General features: G+C 38.0%; 1 protein-coding gene across 4 annotated transcripts in view; it reads left to right on the plus strand.

Annotated features, from left to right (window-relative positions):
• WDR20 (WD repeat domain 20) overlaps positions 1-22,719 on the plus strand; it is a 60,843-nt gene extending 38,124 nt beyond the window's left edge. Inside the window, exons 2-4 of one of the 4 annotated variants that reach the window (XM_020793622.3) lie at positions 3,834-4,016; positions 9,678-10,958; positions 20,271-22,719. In XM_020793622.3, the coding sequence (XP_020649281.2) occupies positions 3,834-4,016; positions 9,678-10,958; positions 20,271-20,324 (1,518 nt within the window). In that variant the 3' untranslated portion in view covers positions 20,325-22,719. Of the gene's footprint in view, positions 1-3,833; positions 4,017-9,677; positions 10,959-13,146; positions 13,348-20,270 lie in introns of those variants that run through there. The other 3 variants (XM_078383794.1, XM_072986685.2, XM_072986686.2) reach the window with 3 other exon arrangements.
• Positions 22,720-24,033: the final 1,314 nt, after the last annotated feature.

Genomic DNA, 24,033 nt, shown 5'->3' on the forward strand with positions numbered 1-24,033 from the left:
TTTATATCATATCCCGCCCATCTGCTATATCATACCAGATAAATGATGATAAATGATAGATAAATGATGACATAAATAAAATATTTAGAGGGCTATCACACCTATATGTAAAGATGTGGTGACTAGAAACAAGGCATAATGGTGAGAAAAGACAGGCAAGTATATCCAGCCATTCACATCAAGTCCACAACACCTGAAAAAGACGCTGTTTATTCTTTTTTTAAAAAAAAGGATAGTAGCATTATATTTTACAAATGGGAGAGGATTGATCTTGGTGTCCATTTGGCCTTTCTTCATATTACTCCAAGGCATGGAGCCATCACTCCCTGTGAATTGAACCAATTACTTCAGTTGGGTCACTCCTCCCATGTAGTAGGATTATACTGAACTCCTTTTGAAAATGTTATCCTGTGTCCATCTGCAATAAATTTAACAAGCAGATGCTCCCAGTTACTGAGTCCCAGTCTGTGTTTATCTAATGGAAAAAGGATTGTTACAGTGGTTCTTAACCTTTGTTACTCGGATGTTTTTGAACTGCAACTCCCAGAAACCCCAGACAGCACAGTTGGTGGTGAAGGCTTCTGGGAGTTGCAGTCCAAAACTCCTGAGTAACCCAAGGTTAAGAACCAGTGGTTTAGAAGAACAGGAATCTGGGGAGAACATGTGCCTTAATTGCTGCTACTCTTACCAATAAGGAAAGTTTCAGGAAAGTCAGCCCTTAAGCTTATGCTTGGTCTATTTCAGTAATGGCTCATAATTTCTGTACAGTTGATTCAGATCTTTAGTTACCTTGATTCCTAAACATCTGGCACTCTGAAGGTGTCAACAGAGGTTATAGGTTTCCTGAAGCTTATGTTGTAGTTCAGTAAATGTGTGGAAAGAGAAAGTCCTGGGTTTAGAACAATTGATGTGTATTCTGGTATGTGTAGAATAATAATTAAGAGTTGCTGCATTAATTGTGGAGTAGGTTCCAATTGAAGTCAAGAATCCATTTTTGTCAATAGCTGAATCCTACTGCATTTGGTAATGAAATTACATCATAAGATGATGTTCACAGGGAGATATGCCTAGGGAGTTCATCTTGCGTGTCTAATTGTGCAGTAGATTGTGGAACTATTTGTACAACTTTGCTGGCTGCTGGATATGAATTTTGAAACCACTTGAACTATGTATGCAACAGAGTTTTAGCTACAAGTTTTGTGGAAGTATTGCTTAGGAGGCAATAGGGTATGATTTCTGTTGAAAATAATTTTGCTTGATGTGGGGATGCAGATACTTTTCATACAAAATTCACTCTGCAATCGTGTCATATTAATATATTCTTTTTCAGTTGCTCATGAATGGAATTACTTATCAGTCTTTGCTTTTTCTTCAGCCTTAGGAAAGTGTACATTGTGGATTGGACTTAGTTCAAGTGGAGTCTGATATAAATTTATTTTCATGTAGTTAAGAAGCACCATTCTCCTTTAATCTCTTGTCAAAATAGATTAGACTGAGGAAGTGACCTATGAAAACTACCCAGTAAGCTTCATAGCCTAGTAGATATTAGAGGCTGTGGCTATCTACACCCAGATCAAAAATTCTACTTGTTCTCCATCATATGACTGAGAATGGATCTGATGACCAGAGATATACTGTATGATGCCTCCTTCTGCAGTGCTTAATATTGTGGTGCAACAGATGCTTAAAATATTTTGTTTGATACAGTGAATCAAAGATAGCCATCTACCAACATATTTCATATGTATTTGGACCCCGTACCAAATTTTTACTAAGGTGTGGCCAAACATTTGTCCACATTTTATTATATTTGTAAGATGCAATGTTTTTAGGAAGGAACATGAGCTTTTGGGATGTTGTTGTACCTCAGCTCCCTTCATCCTACAGTATTGGCTGCACTAGCCAAAACTGATGGGATTTGTAGCCCATCCGTTACCAAAGAGGCATACATTCCCCATCCTTTCAGTGAGGAGAAAGAATATACCACATTCTATTGACATTTTTTGATTTTATATATCTGTAACATCACTTTACATATTAGCAGTACTTTTCTACTTCTATTGCCTTCATGCAATAATTGGGTAACCTAGATAGGACTGACTTTGATTATGGGTCTTAACCACTTATAAGGTCACTTTGTTTATGGCACAAAGTATACTCTGTTCCCATCTGTAGAGGACACTCAGGAAAAGTCCTGAATATATGGACATCAACTCTCTAGCAGTACAGTGGTGCCCCGCATAGCGACGTTAATCCATTCCAGGATTAACGTCGCTATCTGGATTTGTCGCTATGCGGGGGGAGAAAACCCATAGAAACGCATTAAACTCTGTTTAATGCGTTCCTATTGGGGAAAAACTCACCGCTATGGGGGGAATCCTTCATCTGGCTGCCATTTTTGCCGCCCGGTAAGCGAGGGCATGGCGCGAAAATGCTGCGGGCGGCCATTTTCTGCACCTGGTGGCCATTTTGGAACCACCGATCAGCTGTTCCCAAAACATTGCAGTGCAATGTTAAAACATCGCAATGTGATCGCAAAAAACATGTCGCTATGCGGATTCATCGTTAAACGGTGTGCTCGTTAAGCGAGGCACCACTATATATTACTGAAAAAGATCTACAGTGGTGCCTTGACTTACGAACTTAATCTGTACTGGAACGGTGGCCATAATTTATTTATTTATTTATTCATTTATTCATTTATTTATTTATTTATTTATTTATTTATTTATTTATTTATTTATTTATTTATATCCCGCCCATCTGGTCTGGTCGACCATAAGTCAAAACATTCGTAAGTCAAAGCACCATTTCCCTTGGAATGCATTGAAAACCGATTAATTGGTTCTGGCCAAAGAAAAAAAATACAAAAAAAATAAAATAAAAATAAAACACTGCAAGTCCCACACTGGGACTGAAAAAAAAAAAACCATCAAAAAATAAACACTGGAGCAAGTCCCATGTCGGACTGCACAAAAACAAACAAACAAACAAAACAAAGCAAAACAAAAAACCCCAGAAACGTAACCCCCCAGCTCAAATCTACCCTCCAAAACCCACCCAGAACAACTTTTTAAAAGGAAGAAGTAGCACCTTACCAGTCCGAAGCCTCTGCGGGGGCTTCCCAAACTTACAAAGCACCAGCACCCGACCGCTTCTCCTTCCTCCTCCTGCGCCACCACAGAGCCCCTCTGACCCATGCCTTTGGCAGCACTTACTCATGATTAGACCCGTGCCTTCAGCGGCGCTTACTTGTGAGTAGACCCGTGCCACCCTGCCTCTCCTTCATTCCTCCTGCACCTCAGGAGTAAAAAAGTTCCCTAACCACCTGCTTTAACCGTTGGGGCGAAAGAGCTACAGAGAAGCAGCCTCTTTGCCATCAACAGTTTGAATTTCCCGCCTTTTTCCGTTCGTAAGTCAAAGTTCCATTCGTAACTCAAAGCAATATTTCGTGTCCCAGGCTGTGTTTAACATAAAATTTTCGTAGGTAAGGGCGTTCTTAAGTCAAAGCACCACTGTACTTCAGTTTGGAGCCAGCATCCAACAATGTTGTTGTGCTAGTGCAGGACCTGTTTGCACAAATGGTTGATTGTTTATGGAGTACGCATAAAGATGATATCCAGTACAGAACTCCTTGTATAACGATATAGTCAAGCAGTTTTTGCTAATGGGAATTTTTAATCCACTAGTGTTCTGTTGGATTTAGGCTGGAGTCTCCACTTTAATTCTGTAATGTTGCCATGGTTGCTACAATCATTACACCTAATTCTTCTGTTGTAATACTGAACTCATGTGTTACCTGCTGCTAATTCCATTCTTAATCTTTTTTGCAGGCTGCTGATTTGAGTAAACCAATAGATAAAAGGATATACAAAGGAACACAGCCTACGTGTCATGACTTCAATCATTTAACAGCTACGGCAGAAAGTGTTTCTCTACTAGTGGGCTTCTCTGCTGGCCAGGTGCAACTTATAGATCCTATTAAAAAAGAAACTAGCAAACTATTTAATGAGGAAGTAAGTGGATGTCCTTAACTTGGTGCATGCAAACATATTTGTCTTCACTTGTAACAACTTCTCCATATATGTATTGACTTATTGGCTGAAATCCAGTTATAGTTGGTGTACTGTAAAGTTACATCTGTGGAAGTTTGCAGGGCAGACCTCACAGTCCATGTTGCACAACTAGTCATATTGTCAACTATGATTCTAAAGACATGCATCATAGTTAACTTAGGCTAAAAAAAAGAGTGTGGGAGACCTGTGTAAGGGAGAAAGAGCAGTGTTTTCTTAGGCAATGGGATATGTTTTCAGCTCCTCTATTTTGTTTGGAGTCCCCTAAGATGCACAGATTTCTACATCTGTAGTTCGAGCAGTACAGTGGGGTCTCGACTTACGAACGACCCTACTTGCGAACAATTCAACTTACGAACCCACCCTATAGGGGAAATAAGGACTTGACACACGAACTTCCCTCGAGTTACGAACAGGAAAAAAGTGCCCCCTCCCTCCCCTTAGAGAATTCTGGAGGGGGGAAAAAATGTCAGAAACTTAAAAATAAATAAAAGAAAGTCACTTACAAGGCCTTGGTAGCCCCCAAACAGCAGGAAACAGCTAAAAGCCCACACCAGAAGGGAGCCTGGCAGCCATTTTGTGCTTCCTCCCCCCCCCCCGCTCCTGCACCCTCCTCTCCCCGCCTATCAGCTGATCGGCTGGCTCTGAAGAGGCTTGGGGAAGCTTGCTCAGCACCTAAAAAGCCTGCCTGTGTGTCTTTGTGCTGAAAAAAATCAGCACAACATGCTTTAAAACATGATTTAAAATTGGCTTCGTTGAAAAAAAAGATTTCTAAAGTGCTTTGCAAACTGTTCCCTGCCTTCCTCCTCGTTTCCTGAACTTAAGGGGAAAAAAGAAAAAATATCCCCCTCTAGTGGCAGAAGGCGGAATAGGAGCTTCCCATTAGTTTCTATGGACGGAAAAGAGCAGATACAGATTAAATATTTTTCAATGCATTCCTATGGGAAATGCAGATTCGACCTAAGAACTTTTCGACCTAAGAACCACCTTCCAATACGGATTAAGTTCGTAAGTCAAGACCCCACTGTATTTAAAATAGTTAAGCAAAGGAATGAACCACATTCTCAATTAAATGCACTTTTGTTGTTTCAGATAATATGCACTTTGAAGCTATTGTATTTGCCAAGCACAATACTCTTCTGGGTTTAACTTCTATCCCTATCATTTAAGTTTTCAGGTGTTTTATTCTAAAGAGCTCCTTTAGGTAACCTTATGGGCTTGCACTCATTCAGTAGTTTCTTTGGCCTTTTAGTTTGAGCAACACTTTCTTATGCCATATTTGTCGTTTCTAAACATTTACTACATAGTGTGATATGACTGCTGTTCATAAATACAAGTCCACATGATTAGAAATGTGCTTTTTGGATCTTGGCCACTGGCTAACTACATCAAAGGAGTTGTGATTAGAAAATTAAGGCAGCTGTGTTCAAATACCTCCCTCAGTCCACTACCAGACACAAAATATTATCAGCTCCACCTGGAGGGTTCCACACAATCGAGACAAAAATGTGCCACACAATGCTTTAGGTCTGTCTTCATCATTCTTCTCAACGGTTAATAAGAAATGATACCAATGAGTGTCATTATTTTGAAAAACTCCTAAGAAATAAAACAAAAGTTGCTAGACTGTTAATTCTATCTTGTTGCTGATAGTAAAAAAAAGAATTTAGTGCAACCCAGAGAGAATTCTCAGCTTTAACCTACCGGGGTTTTTTATGCCTTATGGTTATGTTAAATTTAGCTAACAGCTTCTTAGAGTGTTTCTGTTCTAGAACAGACTGCTATTTGTATTCTCAAAGGCTTTCACATTCAGGACCCAATGGTTGTTGTAGGTTTTTCGGGCTGTCTGGTCATCTTCTTGAGATTTTTCTTCCTAACGTTTCACCAGTCTCTGTGGCCGGCATCTTCAGAGGACAGGAGTCAGAACTCTGTCTGTGCTCTGGTGCAATTTGTGGGACTATCCCACAACAATAAACCCACAACAAAAACACGCTGAACACCATAATCACCTATCTCCTGAAAAGGACAAAAGCTGATCCCACAGCTATAAATACTCAACTATCCAATCAAACTGCACCAGAGCACAGACAGAGTTCTGACTCCTGTCTGCTAAAGATGCTGGCCACAGAGACTGGTGAAGTGTTAGGAAGAACAATCTTCAGAACGCGGCCCAAGAGCCCAAAAACCCCACAACAACCATCAGATCCCAGCTGTGAAAGCCTTCAATAACACATTGAAAAAGTTATCTTAATACAACTTTTGGAACTTTTCTAATTACCAACATGACTATCTTTGCTCATTGTCTCCAGTATTTTGAAAGATCTAAGCTTCTACTGATCTCTAAACACACTCTAGTAATTTACTAAAATAATGCAGGTAGTTGAAAGTTGCACCTAAAACACATTTGTAAGTTTCCTGCACGAGCTATAGTATCCTTCTGGGAAGTCTCTCTGGGGGTACTCTCTTACTTGGAGGTACTCTCTTACAGCTGACTCCCAGTCTTTCTTAAAGGGTTGATCTCAGAAGGTGGTGTTTGTTTGTTTGTTTGTTTGTTTATTTATTTACAATATTTTTTAGCTGCACCATTGCCAGTGGTTTAATACAGTATAATATATTTAATATATACTCAAAACTGAGAGGTTTTCCTGAGTTTGAAGTTTGATACAACCAGTATATTGATGATAACCAATTGTAGCCATTTAAATCTGAGGAAGCTTTTAAAATTCTAAACCAGTGTCAGTAACAATTCTGGATGAGGGTGAACAACTTGAAGTTTCATCTAGATGAGACAGAAGTGCTCCTAGTTAGTTGAAAAGAAGATTCATGATCTTGTGCTGGAAGGAGCCACACTCACCTTGAAAATCCCATACTCATAGTTTGGGTGTAGTCCTGGAGTCCTTCTTGAATCTGGATGTTCAGGTCTCAACAATGGCCAGGAGTGCATTTGCACAGTTAAGATTAGTGCTAGAGATGGGATATTCATATTTGTTAATAAATGTGAATATCCCTAGCCCAGGTGTCTTGGATCCCCAGGCCTGCTTCCCAGAACCGACCCGTCCACTTACAGGTTACGGCACAGTGCAAGGGGCTGGCCTCCTGATTGGTGCACCAGTCTGCAATGAAGCTTGGCTACTGCTGCTGTGCCTTCTGGCCACTCCAACCAGGGTGCAGTAGGAAGAGTCTCTCTGCTCAGCTGCCGAGGGGTCAGAACAGTAGGAAGGCGGAACAGTGGCAGCTGGGCTTTACTGCAGATTGGTGCTTTGAGCAGGATGCTGGCTCCACGCGCTACACCATGACCCATAAGTGGACGGGTCGGTTCTGGGAGGCAGGCCTGGGAATCCAGGATTCCGGATTATTAATTCCAGTTTCCGGTTATTATTAATTCCAAGTTAGTGATATCGGGCTTGGCTGTGGTGAAATCTACTGTAGTTACATCTTGACTGGTTTATGTAAGGCACACTACATAGGGCTGGGTTTGTTTGGATACTTCAGCTGGTCCAGAACAGTGTAGCCAGACTGCAGACCAGGAGCAGTTATAGGGAACATATAACTCTCTTGCTTCAGTGACTACCAGCCTGTGTCTGAAAAGAGTTTAGAGTACTGGTTGTGATGATAACATTTCTATATGACTTGGAATCAGGCTGTCTGAAAGACCATACAGTGGGGTCTTGACTTAAGAACGGCCCGAGTTAAGAACATTTTGACTTACAAACCACACTCATAGGAAAATATTGACTTGACTTACATACTTAGATTTGAGTTACAAACTGAAACAAACCCACGTGGGAGGCAGGGAAAGTGCAAAATTTGAACTTTCAGTTAACTGTTGGCCAGTGAAAAGGGTGCCTGTCTGCTTCCTCACTCCTCCCAGCGTTTAGAGAGTGGAATGGTGAGACAGTCTTCGGACTGCCTGGTACTGTACTGCCTGGACTGTATTTTCCCTGCCTTCCCTGAACCTTTCTTGACCTAAGAAAAAAAGAAATAAAATATACCCCTCTGGTGGTCGAAGGCGGAATAGCAGCTTCCCATTAGTTTCTATGGACGGAAAAGAGCAGATACGGATCAAATGGTTCTCAATGCATTCCTATGGGAAATGCAGATTTGACCTGAGAACTTTTTGACTTGAGAACCGCCTTCCAATACGGATTAAGTTCTCAAATCAAGACCCCACTGTATTCTCCCATGCAAGTTTACTTGGGCTTTGAGTTCTGCTAGAGAGGCCCTTCTTACAGTTGACCACTTTCAGAGGCAGGGACTCAAGAAAGAGCCTTCTCTGTGGCTGTCCCCAGATAAGCTGGATTTAACCCTTTTTGTGATCTTCTGTTGGCAGGCGGAGTCCATTTTATTTCAGCCCTTGGTGGTTAATAGCCTCAAATAACTGGATTTTAAATTATGTGCTGAATTTCTCTCTTTTACAATAAACTAGTATTAATATTTTAATTAAGTGATTTTAAAGTATTTCAATTTTCATTGTATTTTAAAAATAATTCTGCTTTATTCATTTTAAATGTACTGTATTGTATTCTAATTCAGTTCTTCTTGTACTAAAGCTGCCTTGCGATCCAGTTGAAAAAAGGTGGCAAGCAAGTGAATGAATGAATAGCTGGAAACATTAACTAGAAGTCTAACTTTAATTCTAGCTGAATAATATTTATTTTAGAATCAAATATGAGTCTCTTTGACCGACTGCTGTTGCATGCCAGTTAAAGTCACTCAATGCTCTTCTTCATTGGAAAGGCCATAGTTTATTGTAAGCTACAATAAACTGTTATTGCTGCCATTTGTATCCTCTTCTTTTTCTCAGACTTGAATAACTTGGCTTTCCAGAATAATGGTTAAAATCTACAGGATGTGTCATTGCTTTCCCTTAAAATAATGAACTTTCAGACTAAATTGCATTGTTTGTTCCAACGAATCTAGCAAACTTCATGGAAGGTTGACTCAGAAGCTCCAAAATCTTATTCTGCTATCAGTTGTAACTAATTGCCTTGAAATGTCTAGACTTTTCATGTTAGGCAAAAGCAATACAATATTTATGACTTGGCTCATTGTATTAAACATATCCAGATACTGGATCTTCTTCCTCCAGCTTTATAGTCAAATCTGAAAGTAATTTCCTTGCAAAGTATGCTCAACTTAGAAAAATCATTATTCTTCCTGTAATATTTTTGTTTCTTTACATTTTCACTTCAGTACAATAGAGCTATAATATACAGTGTAGTACTGTTACACCAAATGGTTAGTTACCTGTTGGATCCCTAAAACTGTATTACTTTTTCCAAGAATAAATTCATTGAAGGTCTTCACTTTATGTCAGCTTTTTAATAGGTAAATAGTTCTTGCTCCAAAGAATGCATACAGCTTCTTCGGTATTTCTTTCCTCTTCATTAAAATGTGTTGAGGGAGGTTTGCCACAAATCAAGCTGTATTATTACTTCATTTTTATATGTTGTCTGAAAAGTGGTACTAGCTCATATTGAAGCCTTCACTCGCTTGTCTTCTGCAAGTAGAATTATTTGATATTTTAAATAACAATTTATTAAATGTAAACTGCAAAACTGAGATAGATGACTCTGATATGTCCCTTTTCCCTTTGTTTTTCAGAGACTAATAGACAAGTCCAGAGTAACTTGTGTAAAATGGGTGCCTGGTTCAGAGAGTCTCTTCCTAGTAGCTCATTCCAGTGGCAGTATGTACTTATATAATGTGGAACACAATTGTGGTACCACAGCCCCACACTATCAGCTACTTAAACAAGGAGAAAGCTTTGCAGTCCACACATGCAAGAGCAAATCTACACGAAATCCTTTGCTTAAATGGACAGTAGGTGAGGGTGCTCTGAATGAATTTGCTTTTTCCCCCGATGGGAAATTCTTGGCATGTGTGAGCCAGGATGGTTTTCTTCGTGTATTTAACTTTGATTCAGTGGAGTTGCACGGTACGATGAAAAGCTACTTTGGAGGACTGCTATGTGCCTGTTGGAGCCCAGATGGAAAATACATTGTAACAGGTGGAGAAGATGACTTGGTAACTGTCTGGTCATTTCTGGACTGTCGAGTAATAGCTAGAGGTCATGGACACAAATCATGGGTCAGTGTCGTGGCCTTTGATCCATATACCACCAGTGTAGAAGAAAGTGATCCAATGGAATTTAGTGGCAGCGATGAGGATTTCCAAGACCTTCTTCATTTTGGAAGGGATCGAGCAAATAGCACACAGTCTAGGTTATCAAAAAGGAACTCTACGGACAGTCGCCCAGTAAGTGTAACATATAGGTTTGGTTCAGTAGGTCAGGACACACAGCTGTGTTTATGGGACCTAACAGAAGATATTCTCTTCCCGCATCAACCTCTTTCAAGAGCAAGGACACACACAAATGTCATGAATGCAACAAGTCCTCCCGCAGGAAGTGGCGGAACTAACCCAGGAAGTAATGGAAACAGCATCACAACGCCTGGAAACTCTGTGCCCCCTCCTCTTCCACGGTCCAATAGCCTTCCACATTCTGCAGTCTCCAATTCTGGCAGTAAAAGCAGTGTCATGGATGGTGCCATTGCCTCTGGTGTTAGTAAATTTGCAACATTATCACTACATGATCGAAAGGAAAGACACCATGAGAAAGATCACAAGCGAAACCATAGTATGGGACATATATCTAGCAAGAGCAGTGACAAACTGAACCTAGTTACTAAAACCAAAACAGACCCAGCTAAAACTTTGGGAACGCCTTTGTGTCCCAGAATGGAAGATGTTCCTTTGTTAGAGCCTCTTATCTGTAAAAAGATAGCACATGAAAGACTGACTGTGTTAATTTTTCTTGAAGACTGTATAGTCACTGCTTGTCAGGAGGGATTTATTTGCACATGGGCAAGGCCTGGTAAAGTGGTAAGTTTTAATCCTTAATGCTGCATCAAAGACGTAGAACTTGAATAGGTAATTTTTCTCAAAACATAACTGAATGTTGAATATAAAATTTCTTTATGCTCAATGTAAAAATTATTTCCTCAGAGCCATACTTTTGGATACTGCATGCCATATTTCTGAACGATTTGAAGTGTACGGGCCGGGTTATCAAAGTCCTTTTGAAATACAGTTGCCTTCCAGCCAGAGATGTGTTGTGTATCCAAAGTGTCAGTGATAGTTTTCCTATATTTTCAAAGCTATTTTTGTATAACATGATTGAGACAAATCTAAAAATCAATCAGTGAGGGTAAAATTGTTAGGGCATTCAGGAATGCAATATGTTCACAGGTTGGATAAACTGTAGATTAGTATAACATGCATTTGGGACAAATGAGATTAGAACCTTTTCTGGCAGGAATTCGTAAAGCAGGATGTATTCTTGTTTTTCAAAAGTTAATCATAGTACTGGGAACTTTTAACTCTCCTTCATTGCTCATCAAAACAATTTGTAGTGTCTCCATTTAAAATTTGAATAAACTGGTATTAAATATGCATTGTAATATTCTGATTTTTAATATCAATATTCTCTAAGCATTTCTATGTGTAAAGTCATTTTAAAAAGTCCCCAGTGGAATGTATTCCTCGAGAATCTTGTCCCTTTCACTTTAAAGTACTTTCATGTTAAAAGTATTTTTAAACTCGTGCATTTCCATTAAATCCGCAGGCTCAAATGTGGCATTAGTAATGTTTTCTTTCATGATGTTCAAAACTGAAATGAGCTATTTAATTTTGAGCCCTTTCTCCTGATAATCTTGGTTTATCTCTAGTACTCCTTTAGCAATTTGCAGTCAGTGGTCAAGATCCAAAGAACCTTGAGGTGGCTTCTGCACATGTACTTGGTCATCTTGGGCTCACCCTCACCAGTGGATGACCCCCCCAAAAGCTACCCCTAAGGTTTGGGGACTGTTTGGTCAGAATCCAGAACACAGAGGTTGGAGATGGAAGCCTGACTAGCAGAATCTAATATATCTGTGGAAACATTTTAAGCAGGCACATGGGCATTTATTGAAAGCTAGTAATTCCAAAAATGGCTGGCTGTTGACTTTCCTGGAGGTGTAATGTTAGGCAATTATTTGATATCTTCCTGAAGGTTATTGAAAGTTCATGTAGTGTACAGATGTTAGAGTAAAAGCAAGAAAAGATGTTCCAGTAGAAGTAGAAGCCTATTGTGACTCTAGGGCTTCATAATGTCTCTAAACTATATAATAACAAGGCTGAGTACTTATCAAACATGTTCTGTTGTGGGTGCTTCCTGTGTTGCCATTTAAACAAACCAAAAGTGTATGATACTGCTTTTGATGAGGTGGGAATGAGCAAACTGCAAGGATACCTGACAAATTGTATTTGTTTCCATGTGCTAAAATAATGGAAGTGTTTGCATTCTTGTTCCGTGAAGGGCTTAGTTTTTACAGTGGTTTTATAGATCTACATTTATGAAGGTAGGCTCTTCATGGTGAAGTAGTATTTCCTTTTGCCCAAATAGTATGGTATTCCAAAGTAACTCAGTAGTGGCCTTTGGGCTATTTCCATTTTCTAAAGTTGCAAAATATACCAGTTAAACACAGCTTGTTGCAATGCCAGTTTGATCTGGAACACATTTCAAATATTTCAGATATAGAGTATGCAGTACCAAAAGCTAGGATTTCTATATTTGGCCAATACGGAAATCTTAATTAAAGGTAAGTGTCATGCTAATGCTGTTCACTAGAACTTTAATGATTATTATTGCACACTGATGTAAATGCCATATTTTTAGGACATGTTTACTTAGGGTTGTTCTTTATTTTCACAGTTGATAAATTCACAGCTGGATTAAATTAGTCAGGTGATAGGTTTACAGGGCTCTGCCTGGGGAGGTCTTTGTGACAAAAAGATGTTATTATTTTATAGGAAAGCACTTAACTATATAACTATTTAATGAGTCTTCACAGTCATGTCATGGTAACATTACTTTCCCATGATTATATACTGCATATTTTCTGTCCTGATTGCAGTTTATTCCCCTACTTAAAGCTGCTTCCTTCTTGTGTTGTCATTTGTCCCTGGAATTACACAAAAACAGCTTCCATTGTCATTTTCCTCTGATAAAATTGTTCTCCACCTTTGCCAGAAGTTCTCAGTTGGATAGAAGGGTCACACACTTCCAGCTTGTGGAAAGAATGGTCCAGAAGATTCAGCCGGTTGGGTGCAGTCTGAAATCTTCCTGCTACTGAGCCATCCTTCCTTTCTCTTTTCCCTCACATGTCTTTGCCAGACTGGTGCAGTCAGGATAGCAAATGGTGTGTTTCCACGACATGGGGTTTGAATGGACACTCACATATTCCTTAGAATATGCAGCTTTGGTCTGGCTGGAAAAATCTAAATGTAGTTTCAGAATCTGGAGTGCAGGAGGATAACACTGCCAATTTGGAATAAAGTGACATACACTACAAATGTTAAGACTTCCTGATTAGCATACCCATCCTGTCTTGAGCTTCCTCATGTTTTTCGTAGTCAAAATACAACTTGAAACATGTGAAAATGTAAAAGTACTGTGTTCAGTAGAAAATGTGGGACAAGCCCATGTTGCATATTACAGCAGCATTTTAGATCTGCATTAATTTGTAGGGCACCTGCCTAATCAAAAATTCCCACTAATGACTTTGTAAAAAAGTATGTAGTGCATTACTGGGAAAAATTAAACTGTTTATAAATCATGCCACTTTTCTTCCCTGTTGCAGAGTGGTAGAAATAGCAGGAAGGCTCTTAAATCTCTTTTGCAAAAGTAGTCATGCCAAGATTTCTGTCAGAGGTCTTGCTTTCATGGACAGGCTCCAACTGGCCATGTGTACAGTCATTTGTGAAGTCAAGGAAACTTGCAGCTACTTGTTCAGAAAACTCATGGGTAAGAGGACAGTTAGTCCTGAAAACACAAAGGACATGAATGAATAATAGACTAAATGGCAGCCATATACCCTGGCAGAGTAAATGCATTACTAATTGGTACAACAAAATGCACATGAAATTTTGAATGTTTGTTTGAACTATAGTATAAAGGCAAACAGAACTAGATTTAAATTGCACCCTTCAGTTTTCCAGAAACCCTAAACTGTAGTACTGTGTTTGAATAAATTCTGTCTTTACTAAAGGGTTCAGACATTTTCTATTACTGTTTTTGGGTAAAGACAGCATTTTATTTGTTCTTACTGAAGTATAGTTTTGGGGAACTACTACTCTATAAAGTTTGAATTCTTGAGGTTGGTGTAAAATGAAGCATCTTGAAATAACCACTGCAAACAGGAGTTTGGCAGTTATTTGAAAATATTGCCATACAGCATTATCAGGATGGATGTTATACCATTTTTAAGAAGATTGGGCCAGTTACTTCTGTGAAGCAAAGTGAGAATGATTGCCTTATTGTATGGGTATCCAAATTCAGAGGGAAAGATTCTTACTGAAGACTTTTTAGAAATGCTTGACCTTTTGAAACTTAGTTATGTACTTGAAAAGACTGTACATGTTTCCTGTCACATTAAAGCTACTAAATTTGCATTTAGAATACCGTTGGCTTGCTTGTGTTCAAAGGGAAAACCAGCTAATTTACTGTCAAATGACTTGTGTAAAGTTTAAAAGCAAGACTTTTTTTCCTGCACTTATGAAATCTGTATACATGAATTTGTTAAGAATGACACATTAGGTGATACTGTACAAAATTGTAATGATATAGTGAAAAATCAACAGTAAAATTCATATGTATTTTCTTTATAAACGTCCCATCTAATTTCTTGACAACTTGAATAAATTTCATAAGAGCCTTTCTAACATGACAAATTGTTAATATTGAATTGACTGTTGCAATAATGATGAAGCTTTAATAAGTATTGTTGGTATATTTATAATTTTTAAAACATGATTTGTTTCATACTGCTTTTTTTAGCATTTTATGTCACTGTTTCAGCTGAAGAACACTACTAAATACTTGACATTGCAGGATGATTGCTGGGGTTGTCCTCTGTATACTGATATTAAATAAAAAGTATGATTGAACTGTAGAATGTAGATAATTGTTGGTAGTGATTCTCATGCCTGAAGTTGCAGTGTTTTGCCACACCTGAGACTTCTGTTATGCAGGGAGCACCTTCCTGATTCCTATGCAACCTCTTGGGTATTTCATATATACTTCAGATGTTTACTGCAAGTTTATACTCTGTCAGAATTCATTGAATTGAGTTGTCATAAGTACTCAGTAGGATTGTCAAAACTGCTTTTATTTGAAAAAAATTATCCAGTAGGTTTGGTATATTGGTGTTTCTGATTTTAAAAAACAACAGTGGAATTAAAATTGTTACAGAAAACTATTAAAGAGCTATTAGAATAGAGAACTGATGCCTTTGGGATTCTACAGGAGCTCTTTCATTTTTACCAATGCCTTGCATTAGCATTAACATTAATGCGCTTTAGAGTTGCTCAGCAAAATAAATGAAGCACAGAAGCACATCACCCAAGACTAGCTTTAAATTTAAGTATGTAATAAATATATGTTACACCAGTTTGGCCAGGTACGCTGTAACTAGTGTTGTAAAAGATTGCTGACAAAATGTAATTCCAGCTGGACCAATCCAAAGCCAGGAGATCAAATTTTTTACTTATATTTGACACATGCAAGTTAGTGGCTACAAACTGAACAGAATTAAAGGAGGTTTCCTCCTGGAGAGACGACATATACAGTAATGGCTGGTTTTAGCTGGACTCTTTCTTGTTGTTAGGCTATCAGACCACTCTTGTTTTCCAGTACACGGCATTTCTCAGGAATAGTTTGCAAAGATTTCCTGTTGTGGTTTCAGTTTAATTCTTCAATGGCTCATCTCTTAATCTTGGTCACAGAACAAGCTGGAGAGCTTTCAGAATTGACAGAGGAGAAGCTAGTCTCTCAAAATACAGTTTTTGTGTTATCTAAATTGGACTTATTGCTAGCCTTGTGAATCAGCAGTCTCAACCGTATGTTGCATATAAACAACATAATTTTCATTCTATTAGCAGGACAAGTCAGAGGCTGCATATATTAACTCAGAAAGTTGCATCTGTGAGGTGGGAGGATGTAGAGTGTACAGCGCAACACTTCAAGCATGTGCAATAAATACTAACTATATTCTAGTATAGTTCAATGGTATGGAGTCAGTGCCTGCTACTGTATGTGTTAGGGTGCTCAGCTGAAATGAAGAAGGCACAATGCGGAAGGCTAACCCTTGCTGATATGTGATAAAAAAAGAAATATGTGGCATGTGGCTGCCTTTTTGTAATTTTGATATGTAGGTAGTAGCAGAGCTTGAGGTAGATTTCAGTATTTAAACAAGAACACATGGTAGGATACACTAAACATTAAGCATAATAATGATTTCACCTGTTGTAAATGGTTCACTGCTGCATATTATCTTCAACTTTTTAGCTAATCTCGGCATGTGCATTTAAGCTTATATTTACAGTTCCTGGGAAGATGTCTTTTTATATGCTTGTTGAAAAAAATTAGAGGGGAGTGAATAAAATGAGAGAGAAAAAGCAAAGGACAAAATAGTGAAAGGAACACATTTGTTTCAGTCAAAACCTATGTGGATCAAAATCCACTCCCTCCGAGACATGCATTTTTATGTGCATTGATTACATCAGTAGGGAGTTCAAAGACAATACTAGACTGGGAGCTTTTCTTTCATGGCTTTATTACTGTATTTTATGTCCCTTCTCTCAAGGCTGCCATGTAAATACTATGCGTGGTGAACACTATAAAAAGTTACTCCAGCTCCAGTTTTTTAAGTATAGGTAAATGTTCCCCATGACATTTAGTCCAGTCGTGTCTGACTCTAGAAGGCGGTGCTCATCCCTGTCTCCAAGCTGTAGAGCCAGCATCTGTCCGTAGATAGTTTTCATGGTCACGTGGCCAGCGTGACTAGACACGGAACGCCGTTACCTTCCCACCAAGGTGGTACTTATTTATCTAATCACATTTACGTGCTTTCGAACTGCTAGGTTGGCAGGAGCTGGGACAAGCGACGGGCACTCACTCCGTCACATGGATTCGATCTTATGACTGATGGTCTTCTGACCTCGCAGCACAGAGGCTTCTGCGGTTTAACCCGCAGCGCCACCATGTCCCTTTTTAAGTATAGCATCTATTTAATCTTAATTATGGTTGAGCACTAACATACATGTAACATGATTTTGGCAAAGTTTGATATTCAAGTATTTTCTCCTTGGTATTTCAAGGCTCTATAGTTTGAGCCAAGCTCTGCAGTCAGAACTGCTAACATTTCTTCTGTTTCATCTCTTACTCGTTGTTCTGTGCCTTCCCCCACTTCAGCGAAGCACCCAAATACATTTCTTTGTTGGAAATTCTTTTCCTAAAAAATTAAATCTTTATCTTGTATCCACTTGATGAAAGCTACACCTTAAATAAAAGCCAGTTTCAGGATAGGTAAACAGAATTATTATATAGCTTGTATGGGGAGGTAGAATTTCTATAGATTTTGAAAAATGGCAAAAAATAGTGTTTTGAAGAAATTAATTTTTTTATTTATTGCTGAAGCACTACTCCAAGCAGTTAAAATACTGTGGTCAATGTGGGATGTGAACTAAAATTACTACTTAATGAACATAAAATGCATAGTATATAATTTAGAAAATAAATAGTATTTCCTATATTTTTCAAATGTAGAGACTATAAATACCTAAACTTATTAAATGTGAAGATACACATTCCTTAATCTAAGAAAGCAATAATTAGAAATACCTCTAACATTGCAGATACAGCCTGAAGCTGCTAAGGCATCACACATTTCACATTTAATAGGTAAATGCTGCTTGGTCAGCTGCCTTGGGTTCTTTTTAAGAAGAAAGGCGGGATAAAAATATTTTAATATGCTTGTGAAAAATTAGTTGGATACTGACGTTATGTACCTGGACAGGAGGCTTTTTCTGCACACATATAAAGTTTAAGATCAATTTTCCTCAGCATCCAAGAACCATGCTTCAGAGGATTTGGAAACCCTCCTGAGCTGGTTTTGGGGCAGTATGAAGATTTGGTGGGTGGGTAAAATTCTATTGTGCTGGCAATGCAGCAGCAGTGTGATATTGGATCTAGACCCACATTGATATACTGTATAATGTTAAAACAACCTACTGTAGTTTTTATTGCATTTAAGTGTTCAGTTCTTCAAAAACTTCCACTTGTGAGTTCCTTTATAGCTGAGGCTGTTCAGGTTACATATATCAATATAGTAAAATGAAGTTAAATATATAGTGACCCAAAACCCACAGACAGCAGTCCCTACTAGAATATCCATGTCACTATTTCTAGTTCTGTAGGACTATAGCTGTTGGGACTGCCAACTGAATTCGGGCCATAAAGCACTAAGAGAAACACTTTGTGGCTACATGGACCTAAAATTATGAATTGGGGAAAATCTTGATGAACTTGGGAAGTGTTTTTTTTGTCCTTCTACCTAAAATACAATCTTAATTTGAAAAAAGTTTGGAGATTATTAAAGGGTAGGCAGTACATGTGGATACTAGCGTGGTAGATAGAGTGATGGACTAGGACCTAGGAGGTCTGGGGTCCCTGCTCAGCCATGGAAGCTCACGGGGGTGGGGGGTGCGCTTCCATATTTAAGGAGTGGGACAGGTCAACCCATTCCTTAAATATCTCAGTTACCTTAAAAGCCCTGTTGGGGTTGCCATATGTTAGTTCTGATTTCATGGCAAATATCAACACTTGCCAGAATAGATTTTGGTATTTTCTCCAGTGTGAGGACTTTATGTACCTCTTCATGGTGCCGCGAGCACAAAGTATGTTTTCTTTCTTAGTGCTTTCTCAGTATTTTGGTCAGAGTCAGAAAGAGCTCCTGTAGAATTACATTACAATTGGATTTGGATCTTGAATTTGATCGCCCTTAATTGCATGGTGTTAAGGTAAGAAAAAGGTCTGGAAATCAAAGTATAGGTAAACAAAGGATTTCCAGTTCAGTATTTTTTGCAGTGCACTCTTGAGCTACATTTAATGGTTACCATATTTATATGGAAGCATAGATATTTATATGTAATCGAGAAACTACACTGCAGTTCAGTACTTATAAAGTCAGCCTGGATAATCACATAGCTTCTGGTTCGAGAACCTATTCTTTAAGCTATAAAAATTAAGATAATGTCTTAATTTTACTGGTTATAGAACAATAATTAACTGAAGAGAAGAACATATAAAATCTCCATTTATTTACTAAAACTTCATTTTAGAGGCATTTGTTTGAAATAAATGAGTGCTATTCTTGTCACAGTTGGGATGGTGGTAGTTGGCAGAATATTTTAAGAGGGCACACTACTGTTTTATGGGAGAAAAAGAGAGAGCCTTCCTTAGAACTTGATGTGTTGCCTGAAATTAATGAATTAGGAGTAACAGATATGCTGACTGGGTAGATCTGATGTCCCAGCCAGCAATTTTGCACTCAAGAAGGGAATCTTTACAGATCATCGCATCTATTCCTGTCGCTGGAATGCACTGGGAGATGAAGCAAAGCTCTAGCTTGCTATAACAGCATCAGGCAAAGACTCCTTCGTGAATAATCACCTCAGTCAGGGAAAATTACTTTGGGGTATTTTATTTTGTGGGTACAAAACTATATGCTGCAAGGAGAATACCAATAGTCTGGAAAAAACAGTGGTGCTTCTGCTGATTGTTAACGCCTTAGTCCACTAAAGGTGCAAATGTATTTTATTGTCTTTTCATAGTATGTTGGCATAGTTCACACATTTTTGTAAACTAAAATGTAGCATGTCCTTTCAGTGTGCTACCACATTTTGAAATCATGTAACAACAGCCAAGAGTTCTGTAGTACCTTAAAAATGAATACTTAATGTGGTGTTAAATTTTGTGGCATTACATATATCCCATGTTATTAGATGGAAAAGGACACGTCACATGTCTGAAATGACCTCCAACAGACAAAAGGATAACCCACAGTAAGCATTTATTTCCAAGATACCAGAACAGGCTACTTTGAATTCTGATTATGTGCTAAATGTTAGAAGTTGCCTTGAACAAAGCTATCAGACAGAACAAAATTATTCGTTAAACTTTCTAACATTGTGATCTATTAGTTCTAAGTGTAATATGCAAATACACCGTGTGCTGAAAGTTTACAGACAGGAATGTTTAAAAAAACTAAATGTTGGGTTCTCTTGCTGGATTAATGTAAATTGCTTTGTTTGCAGGGTTTATTGCCATCCCAAAACCAGGCCAATTCTCCAAGTGGAACTGTAGTATAGCCATCACATTCCTACTAGCAAATCTTTGAACACAGAACAAGAAGTAATGGCAATGGAACAAGGAGCTGCTGTTCAGCCAGAAAGCACCACAGATTATTAAAGACAGAGTGTAAACTTGGAGTTATGTGAATCACATAGTGTTTTATAAAATAATACTAATAATAATCATGTAATGAGTTCTTTTTACAGCTGATGTTTTAGGCTGCTCACCCAAAGAAGAATTTTGCTTTAAAAATGCTTCTTTTGGTGTTGCAATTACAAACTCTTTCCAGTTTCTTTATACTTTTCAGTGTAATTGAGTCATATACATACAAAAACACATAAGTGTGTGAAATAAAATGTTTCTTAAATCCAAGCAAGTTTAATGATGTTATAAATTAGAACTTCACTGTTGGCTTCTTTGTACTGATTTTCTAAACCAGAGATGGTTAGCCTGGAATGCTCTCATGGAAAATGAAAGTCTGGCTTTATAATGTAATTCAGGAAGATGGATGCTGCAATCATAGGGTTTGTTTGTTTGTTTCTAAAGATTGTTTGCACTTAAATAGCTGAATACTAGTAGAGAATTACCTTTAAAAGGTGTTTGGACATCCTGTAAAGCTGTGTTGTGGAGAAGAGAGATCCTTTGTATCTATTAAACATTTTATTTTAGTAATGTTTTCAGCTACAATTAATCTGTATAATATGTGTATATAATGTAATTCAGTGATGGGGAAAAATCAGTCATTACACTAGCAATTTTAATCATTTAAGAAAGTGATATTTCTAATTAAGAAAATACATATTAAACTATATTGAATATGCAGTTTTGTTTACATTCTGTTTAAATTAAATCAACTTTAATGTAACTTTTGAAAGTAATATTTTTTGTATGGACATGGCAAAAGCCTTGTAGAAGGTTTTTTTCTTTTTTTTTCTTTTTTGAAAAACACTCAGGTCAGATACACTACCTATTTAACTGGGGTTACTTTTAGTAGAGGATATGTTATTTCCCAGCACTTTATTCTAACAATTTTTTCTTCCACTTTCAATTTTCTGAACACTACCATCAGTTCTTAAAATAAGCCTATTTTTTTAAGTTTGTAATTTAATAGTGTTACTAGCCATTTTCATACGTTAAATGCATTTTTTATCATTTGTTAGTGCCAGTAGAAATCACTTAAATGTTAGTTTAATGTTACTGTGACACAGTGCTAACAGCATACAAAACACAGTGATACTGTACTATAGAATAATGTGCCAAAGTACATAGTCATCCTGTTTCGAAGAAAAAAATTATGCCTTGTACTGGAAGATAATTTGAGAATCTACATAATCTAACTGCTGCTTGATTATTATTAAATTGATTTTTAGGACATTCAAGAGTGTAGAATTCCCACCCAGGTTTTTCGATGGGAGAAAATGCTTTGTGTATGATGGCAGGAACTATGGGGCTGGGTACTTCTCTCCTGAAACTGAAAGCTCTGGCATCCTGATTTTAGGTAGAGGTATTAGGTCTGCCTCATTCAGGCCATCCTCATAGGATGAAAATAGTTTCCTTGTCGTTCTTATTTTAGTCTGTTATGTAAATAAAGCTACATAACTAAGGATAAAAAAGATTGTGCTTAATGTTTGTGATTGTAATATACTTTCCACTCCAAAAGAAACATGCTGCAGTTCAGAGAACGTGTGGTATGTAAAACTCCATTCCAAGGCTTTCTTTCAACTTCTTTAGAACTAGGTTTTTGCATAATCTTTTGGAAACTCTGCAGCTAGGCCCACATCCTTCAGAAGCTGTTCCTCACCATAAGGTGAATCATATTCTAATCTAAACAGTAAGTTTCAAAAATTGTTGCACTTTACATAAGCCCTTTAACATGCCCAAAAGGAGCTCTCTCCATTGTAATCCTTGTGCACTAGGGAAAGAGCAGCACTAAGACACTTTGTTCTGCATATTCCAAACTGCTAGGTTTCAAAGAAAACAGGACTATTTCAGCTTCACTCTACTTATTTAGATTTAGATTGCACATTCCTTAAAGGTCTACTTCTGTTTAGAGAAGAGTCATACTGTCAGCAGAAGGGAAGGAATGATATTCACTGATCTTTTTACATGCTTCTCCCGTAGCTGTTTGTACATTCCAAAACTCAATTCTGAAAAGCCCCCCACCAGCAAAATTTCCCTTTCTGCTGGCAAGCATGAAATCTGGGTTTACATTACCGTCTTTACTACTTTATCTGAGACTATTGGCCATTTGTGGCGTGCCCACGTCCTGGAAAGCTGTATGTGTTCAGTAGAAATAACAAACACTTCATTAACATAAATCTCTTTGATATTAGCCTTGAGTAGGTTAATAGATTACGAACAGATTTAACACGTAACAAATACAAGGTGGTGAATTTTCTGCAAAACATTCCCTATTACAGAAAAAGTTGCAGAGGCTGCCACATATGTGTGTATGTGCATGTGAGCAAGTAGCTTTTCAGCAGAGGCTGTATGAAATTCTTGCTCAAATTATCTCATAGCATTTGGTAGCGAATGGGAAAAGAGACAAGAATCCTGTGGTGAAATTATAAAACTAAAGAACAGGCTATATTCCTCTGCCCAGTTTCCTCAGACTAAAGCTTTGTGCAACTTGTTTCTGCACAGCTGTGTGTTGAATCACACTGTAACTAAGTTAAATAAGACACTAGTGCAAAGGAGATAGAAATTAGACGTCAGAGTGGTAGAATGTGATGCAATCTTTGAGCTAGTTACTAGAGAGTTGCTCCACTTCAGTATTTTAATGGAAGAAAACATTCCTCACCCTTCCTGAAAGAAGTCTTATTTCTCCAAGCCCTGGTATTTAAAGGCAGCCATGAAAGAATGGCATTTCCAAACCAGATTCTTCTCAAGTAAAGGTAAAATCATTTCTGGATAGATTTCTTGGATATGCCTCTTCCAAATGCTATGTAGCTGGTCTGTCACCAGTGCTATAACATTCCACTAAAAATACTGATTGGGACCTGTGAAAATGAGCAAATCTTGTGAAATTTTGCTAGATATGCTGCAGCTATCCCAAGTTGCATCCTCTGACTACGTCTGTCTTATCCTTTCCCTTCTAAGAACCAGATCTATTTTTGTAGCATAAGGGCTAGAAACACGAAGGCAAAAAATACATTTGGATGCTTAACTTGGTCAATATTCTCTAATGTGTGCATGGAAATGCTGGAAATTATTCAGTCTTGCGCCTTTTTCAGTGCCTTTTAGCAAATCCCATATGATCAACGCTACTGTTGTCACCATTTTTATTAATTTTCTAATAATTCTATAAAAGTATCTTCCTGCTTTTATAGCACAGGGACAAGTCACGTATAAAAGCTCTGTGAGTGCTGCATTGGTAACCCCAATTGTCAGTGCGTATCTACAGACCTGTTGGCATGGAGCTGCTCCTCCAAGCAAGTTGCCATCAAAATGTGAATGAAATGAGAGAAATTTCTAACTAGTTTCCTGTGGAGCTCCCCCTTGTTTGTTTGATCAGGTTACCTGAAACCTCTGTACTGGAATGCCAGGGATTAAATTTGGTATAGATTAAGACTGTGACGACTGAGTTCTATTAGTTTTATCAATGTCAAGGTCCTACAAATTCTGATTGTTGGGAAGGAACTGCTGGCATTTTGAAAAGTCTTTTTCACAGGATAAATGTACTTCAATCTTAGATAGCCTCTCATAGATTTGGATTAGAAAGGAGGA

The sequence above is a fragment of the Pogona vitticeps genome, chromosome 1 (genome assembly GCF_051106095.1).
Source record: "Pogona vitticeps strain Pit_001003342236 chromosome 1, PviZW2.1, whole genome shotgun sequence".
Classification (NCBI taxonomy): domain Eukaryota; kingdom Metazoa; phylum Chordata; class Lepidosauria; order Squamata; family Agamidae; genus Pogona; species Pogona vitticeps.